The sequence below is a fragment of the Cherax quadricarinatus genome, chromosome 42, assembly GCF_038502225.1.
Source record: "Cherax quadricarinatus isolate ZL_2023a chromosome 42, ASM3850222v1, whole genome shotgun sequence".
Taxonomy (NCBI): Eukaryota; Metazoa; Arthropoda; class Malacostraca; order Decapoda; family Parastacidae; genus Cherax; species Cherax quadricarinatus.
This window is the reverse complement of record NC_091333.1, coordinates 5,603,703-5,611,217: the sequence shown is the minus strand read 5'-3', so window position 1 is coordinate 5,611,217 and position 7,515 is coordinate 5,603,703. Positions and strand designations below refer to the sequence as shown.

Sequence of the window (7,515 nt, the reverse complement as noted above, 5' to 3'; positions counted from 1 at the left end):
CTGGTCCAGTGCCTAACGCGACGGTCTGGAGTTTTGAGACTCTCTGACCGCGGGTTCAATCCCGGCCGGGGTAGTTTGTTTGCAATCGTGTCATTACGATTTAGTGAGTCAGTAATGAATAGTTTCAGTCAACCATCAGTTCTTCAATGTCAATCCTGACTTTCACTCTTTGTGGACAAGGCGAGTGTCCCCGAGAATGATACATGAGGTGTAGTACACACACACACACACACACACACACACACACACACACACACACACACACACACACACACACACACACACACACACACACACACACACACAGATATATATATATATATATATATATATATATATATATATATATATATATATATATATATACCTTCCATAAATGTAAAATTGTTGCCATAACTGCCTCAAGTTCTAGCTCCTGGCCTCGCGTGAATGTTGCAAATTACTATCGTGACATTCCCTTGACACTGATGAAGAATTTAGAGAACGCTTAAGAAATATTTCGCCAGCAACATTTGCCGTTTCTTGAGGTGGTTTTGGCATCCGCTTGTTGGGGTTTATTCCAACTGCCCTCATAGACGCTTTACTAGATGCTGATTCTAACTTTGAGTAATAAATTCTATGTACTATTTCGTTGCGTTGGTCAATCTAAGTTAGTCTAACTTAGGCAAACTTGATTTAACTTTGCGTAACATAACTTCATTTAGTTTAACGAAATTTCGCCGAACCTAATCTAACCTATGTTACAAAAAAACGCGATTCTAAAAGCATAGAGATATCCAGTGAATACTAGAAAGGACTGCTCTTCTAGCATCCAGCCTGTTACTGGGTTTTCGTAACAAGTAGTCAGTATCCTTGTCCAATTATCCATTAGAATTCAGTATGAATTATTAGTGCTTTAGGATTACAATTGGTAGGTTACTAACTAGAGAAAATAAAATTTAATAAATTTATTGAGTATCGTCTAGAGGTATATTATCAAAGTAAATTAAATTAATAATAATCAAAATAATATTAATCACTTCTCTCGTTTACAGTATTATTGTGCTGAAAGCACATATCACATTTATAATTCTTAAGTACCGTCTGGTACTTTAACATTTAATAAGATATTACAAATATGTACAAGTGTGTATGTGTGTAAGTGCTCTAAGTAGTTCGCTATGTCTCACGACTCGACTAGACTTAAACAAGTGACTGACAAAGTCCTCAAATAAACTAACTTCTTGACCAACTGGCAGTCAGAACAGTCTGAACAATAAAAAGAATGCTAAGCCCAATAGCAATATAACAAGCAACTGCGACACAGAATCAGGAACAAGGAGATAATATAACGACACTAAGTAGGGACCATCTGCAGATCCTCCACAAAAGTCACAAAACTCCCATACTACTGAATCTAAGTTCAGCATAAGAAAATCCCCGACTGTGATAATACACAGATACCAGTACAAGTTAGGTCAGAAGCTACAGCTCAGGACCTGAGTTGCTCAGAGTGTCTATGCGACACACAACCTTAGTACAACGTCGAAAATCACTAAGTCTATACATTGTTCTGTGAACAGAGTTCTACAGAACTAACAAGAATAATGAGACAGACAATCTGTCCAACCACCAAGAGAGTCTAGACCAGACTGAACACTTCAGGCGAGGTGAGGACACCCCCCCTCGATCACGTGATAGCTCAGTGGACAGCTGCAGCTCAGAAACAGAAGCCGGCAGTCTAACGAGCCACAAGCGATAATTACAGTAGTTAGACAATCAAGACTTGAACTGAGCACATAATATGTTACATCCTACCTAACAAAAGGAAGCTAAGTCAAATAACAATATAAAGCAATACATTTACGATTTAGCTATTATCGCAAATATAAGCAATATAAAATTATATGAAAAGGCAATAATTATATATATACATAATAATCATTCCAACCCATTCAGGGGTTGCAACAACCTATTCTAACCTAACCTAATATAACCTATTCTAACCTAACCTAATATAACCTATTCTAACTTAATCAAGCCTAACCTAGCCCAGCATAACCTAACCTAACCTGGTTTATCCTAACCTAAAGAAGCTTAACCTAACTTAGTCGAACATAACCTAGCCTAACCTATAATAAGCTTACATGACATACATACTTATCTAAGTTAATCTAACTTAAACTAGAGCTCTCAGCCTTTAAATGAGCTGAGGTTTTAGCCTCTAAATTAAAAATCGAAGACCAATTTTGACCTAGCTACACTGACCTCAAGACCATTAGACCTCTAACGACCTCAAGACCTTCAGTGACCTACAAACCTAAATACCTCTAGTGACATATATACCTCTAATGCCTTAAAGAACTCTAGTGACCTACAGACTTATTGTGACCTACAGACTTATTGTGACCTACAGACTTATGGTGATACATAGACTTATTGTGACCCGAACTAAGGTACACATGACGCCAATAAAGGGAGTGAAGAGGATACTTTACAAGTAGGTCAGCGAGGTGAGAGCAACAAGTATACTTGAGTGTGTAAACTGCAGTCTCTGAGAGAGAGGAAGAGAGACAGAGAGGAGAGACAGAGAGAGAGAAGGAGAGACAGAGGGTAGAGAGAGAGAGAAAAAAAAAAGGAGAAAGGAGAGGAAGAGAGATGATGGGGAAATTTACAAACACACACACACGCATATATATATATATATATTTATTTATTTTATTATCACACTGGCCGATTCCCACCAAGGCAGGGTGGCCCGAAAAAGAAAAACTTTCACCATCATTCGCTCCATCACTGTCTTGCCAGAAGGGTGCTTTACACTACAGTTTTTAAACTGCAACATTAACACCCCTCCTTCAGAGTGCAGGCACTGTACTTCCCATCTCCAGGACTCAAGTCCGGCCTGCCGGTTTCCCTGAACCCCTTCATAAATGTTACTTTGCTCACACTCCAACAGCACGTCAAGTATTAAAAACCATTTGTCTCCATTCACTCCTATCAAACACGCTCACGTGTTTGATATATATATATATATATATATATATATATATATATATATATATATATATATATATATATATATATATATATATATATATATATATATATATATATATTAGTTATTTTGTAATAATGAAGGAATAGAGAAGTAAGTTATTACAGTTAGAAAACTTGGTGGAGGTACAAAAGACAATTTGTGATCACTAAGTTGAGTTATAACCGAGAGTTCTGATAATGACTCAAGTTGTAACTCACCCCACTTGGACCTGCTCCGCAAATTTGGGACATTATAACTCTTAGGATACAATGAGTTTTGGTCATTGTGTGTGTGTGTGTGTGTGTGTGTGTGTGTGTGTGTGTGTGTGTGTGTGTGTGTGTGTGTGTGTGTGTGTGTGTGTGTGTGTGTGTGTGTGTGTGTGTTTTCGCTTGTTTCACAACTAAGCAACAAATTTTTAGTTCTTTCACAACTATATAACAAGTAAACTACCTCGATCGCTAGGGCACTCAGCTCACACACTGAGACCCGGGGATCGGTTCCCTTGTACGGCTGGAGAGCAGTAGGACGTGTTTCCTTAAGACACCTGCTGCCCATGTTCACCTATCAGTAAAATAGGTACCTTGGTGTTAATCGACTGGTGTGGGTCGCATCCTGGGGACAAAATTGACCTAATTTGCCCGAGATGTTCTGCATAACAAGGGACTTTCTATATAGTAGTATGTCACTGATGTCAGCTATGGTCTGTATAAGTTGCACTTGTAGAAATTAAGATTATTATTATTATTATTATTATTATTATTATTATTATTATTATTATTGTTACTATTGCTATTATTATTATTATCATTATTACTATTGCTATTATTATTATTCTTATTCTTATTATTATTATTATTATTATTATTATTATTATTATTATTTTTATTATTATTATTATTACTATTATTATTATTATCATTATTACTATTGCTATTATTATTATTATTATTGGTATTATTATTATCATTACTATTATTATTATTGCTATTATCATTATTATTATTATTATTATTATTATTATTATTATTATCATTATTACTATTGCTATTATTATTATTATTATTATTATTGATATTATCATTATTATTATTAGTAGTAGTAGTAGTAGTAGCAGTAGTAGTAGTAGTAACAGTAGTAGGCAGCAACAGCAGCAACATGGCAGCAGCAACAGCAGCAGCAACAGCAGTACAGCAATTTCAGCAGCAGCAGCAACAGCAGCAGTAAACAGCAGCAGCAGTAGCAACAGCAGCAGCAACAGCAGCAGGAAAGCAAAATTAAAAGTGCAGCAGTAGCAACAGCAGCAGCAACAGCAGTAGTAGCAACAATGGCAGCAGCAGTAGCAGCAACAGTAGCAGCGACAGCAGTAGCAGCAACAATGGCAGCAGCAGTAGCAGCAACAGTAGCAGTCACAGCAGCAGCAACAGCAGTAGCAGCAACAGTAGCAGTCACAGCAGCAGCAACAGCAGTAGCAGCAACAGTAGCAGTCACAGCAGCAGCAACAGCAGTAGCAGCAACAGTAGCAGTCACAGCAGCAGCAACAGCCAGCAACAGCAACAATAGCAGCAACAGCAGCAACAGCATCAGCAACAGCAGTAGCAACAGCAGTAGCAACAGCAGTAGCAACAGCAGCAGCAACAACAGTAGCAACAGCAGCAGCAACAGCAGCAGTACCAGCAGCAGCAACAGCAGCAGCAAATGTTGCAGCAACAGCAGCAGCACAGCAGCAACAGCAGCAATGCAGCAACAGCAGCAACAGCAGCAGCAACAGCAGCAGCAACAGCAGCAGCAACAGCAGCAGCAACAGCAGTAGCAACACAGCAGTACCAGCAGTAGCAACAGCAGTAGCAATATAGTATGTCAGCTGGTGCAACAGCAGCAGCAACAGCAATAGCAACAGCAGCAGTAACAGCAGCAACAGCAGCAGCAACATAGCAAAGTAAACACAGCAGTGTTCATAGTAACAGCAGCATAACAGCAGTAGCAACAAAGTAGCAGTAACAGCAGCAGCAACATGGCAGCAACAGCAGCAGTACCGCAGCAACAGCAGTAGCAACAGCAACAGTAGTAGTGCGCCAGCAGTAAATACAGTAGCAACAGCAGCAGCAACAGCAGTAGTAATGGCAGTAGCAACAGCAGTAGTAACAGCAGCAGCAACAAGGCAGTACCAGCAGCAGCAATTGCAGTAGCAATGCAGCAGCAACGTTGGGCAGCAACAGCAGCAACAGCAGTAGCAATATAGCAGTAACAGCAGCAACAGCAGCAGCAAACAGTAGCATGTTACAGCAGCAATGCAGTAGCAACAGCAGCAGCAACACAGCAACAGCAGTACAACAGCAGCAACAGCAGCAGCAACAGCAGCAGCAACAGTTACAGCAACAGCAGCACCAACAGCAGCAGCAACAGCAGCAGCAACAGCAGCAGCAACCAGGCTGGTGGAGGCTCACAGCAGCAACGTTATAATGTTGTTATAACAGCAGCAGCAACAGCAGCAACAGCAGCAGTAACAGCAGCAGTAACCGGGCAGCAACAGCAGCAGCAACAGGCAACAGCAGTAGTAACAGTAGTAGCAACAGTAGTAGTAACAGTAGCAGCAACTGCAGTAGCAACAGCAGTGTCATGGTGAGTAACCGCAGTAGTAACAGTAGTAGCAACAGTAGTAACAGCAGTAGCAACAGCAGCAACAGCAGCAAACAGCAGTGTGCAACAGCAGTAGCAACAGCAGCAGCAGCAGTAGTAGCAACAGCAGCAACAGTAGTAGTAACAGCAGGTAGTACAGTGCAGGGTAGTAACTGGTGCAGCAGTAACAGCAGTAGCAACAGCAGCAGCAACAGCAGCAGCAACAGCAGTAGCAACAGCAGTAGCAACAAAAAAGTAGCAACAGGCACAACATAGCAGCAACAGTAGCAGCAACAGCAGTGCAACAGCAGCAGCAACAGCAGCAGTAACAGCAGTATAACAGCAGCACAGAAGAAAACAGCAGCAGCAACAGCAGTAGTACAGCAGCAGTACCGAGCAGCAGCAACAGCAGTAGTAACAGCAGTAGCAACAGCAGCAGCAACACAGCAGCAACAGCAGTAGCAGCAGCAATAGTAACAGCAGCAGCAAATCGTTGCAGCAACAGCAGCAACAGCAGTGAAAACAGCAGTAACAGCAGCAGCAACAGCATAGCAACAGCAGGTAACAGCAGTAGCAACAGCAGCAGCAACAGCAGCAGCAACAGTAGTAGCAATTGCAGTAGCAACAGCAGCAGCAACAGCAGTAGCAACAGTAGCAGCAACAGCAGCAAAACAGCAGCAACAGCAGTAGCACAGCAGCAACAGCAGCTATAACAGCAGCAGCAACAGCAGTAGCAACAGCAGTGAGGCAACAGCAGCAGCAACAGCAGCAGCAATTGGCAGCAGCACCAGCAGCTGGCAACAGCAGCAGCAACAGCAGCAGCAACAGCAGCAGCAACAGCAGTAGTGTGCCCAGCAGCAACAGTAGCAGCAACAGCAGCAGGAACAACAGTGAAAGCAACAGCAGCAGCAACAGCAGCAAACAGCAGTAGCACCAGCAGCAGCAACAGCAGCAGCAACAGCAGTAGCAACAGCAGCAAATGCAGCAGCAACAGCAGCAGCAACAGCAGCAGCAACCAGCAGCAGCAACAGCAGCAGCAACAGCAGCAGCAGCAACAACAGCAGCAGCAGCAACAGCAGCAACAGCAGCAACAGCAGGAGCAACAGCAGGAGCAACAGTAGCAACAACAGCAACAACAACAACAGCAGCGGCAGCAACAGCAGGAGCATCAGCAACAGCAGGAGCAACAGCAGGAGCAACAGCAGGAGCAACAGCAGGAGCAACAGCAGGAGCAACAGCAGGAGCAACAGCAGCAGCAACAGCAGCAGCAACAGCAGCAGGAACAGCAGCAGCAACAGCAGCAGTACATATACAACAGCAGTAGTAACAGTAGAGCAACAGCAGTGCAACAGTAGTAGCAACAGTAGCAACAGCAGCAGCAACAGCAGCAACAGCAGCAGCAACAGCAGCAAGCAACAGCAGAAGCAACAGCAGCAGTAAACAGCAGTAGCAACAGCAGTAGCACAGTGAGCGGCAACAGCAGTAACAGCAGTAGCAACAGCAGTAGCAAATACAGCAGCAACAGCAGTAGCAACAGCAGCAGCAACAGCAGCAGTAACAGCAGCAGCAACAGCAGCAGCAACAGCAGTAGCAACAGCAGTAGTGTAACAGTAGTAAATATACAGCAACAGGCAGTAAAACAGCAGTAGCAACAGCAGCAACAGCAGTAGCAACAGCCAGCAACAGCAGTGAGCAATATAGCAGCAACAGCAGCAGCAACAGTAGTAGTAACAGCAGTAGCAACAGCAGTAGCAACAGCAGTAACAGCAGCAGCAACAGTAGCAGAAACATTAGGAGCAACAGCAGTAGCAACAGCAGCATAATAGCAGGTAAGGCGAGCAGCAACAGCAGTAGCAACAGCAGTAGCAACAGCAGCAGTA

General features: G+C 42.7%; 1 protein-coding gene across 1 annotated transcript; it reads left to right on the top strand.

Annotated features, from left to right (window-relative positions):
• Positions 1-5,293: 5,293 nt before the first annotated feature.
• Positions 5,294-6,990, top strand: LOC138853841 (vacuolar protein-sorting-associated protein 36-like). The gene is given in 2 exon segments (XM_070093149.1): positions 5,294-5,467; positions 6,646-6,990. Coding segments are annotated over 2 exon segments (519 nt in total).
• The last annotated feature ends 525 nt before the right edge of the window (positions 6,991-7,515 follow it).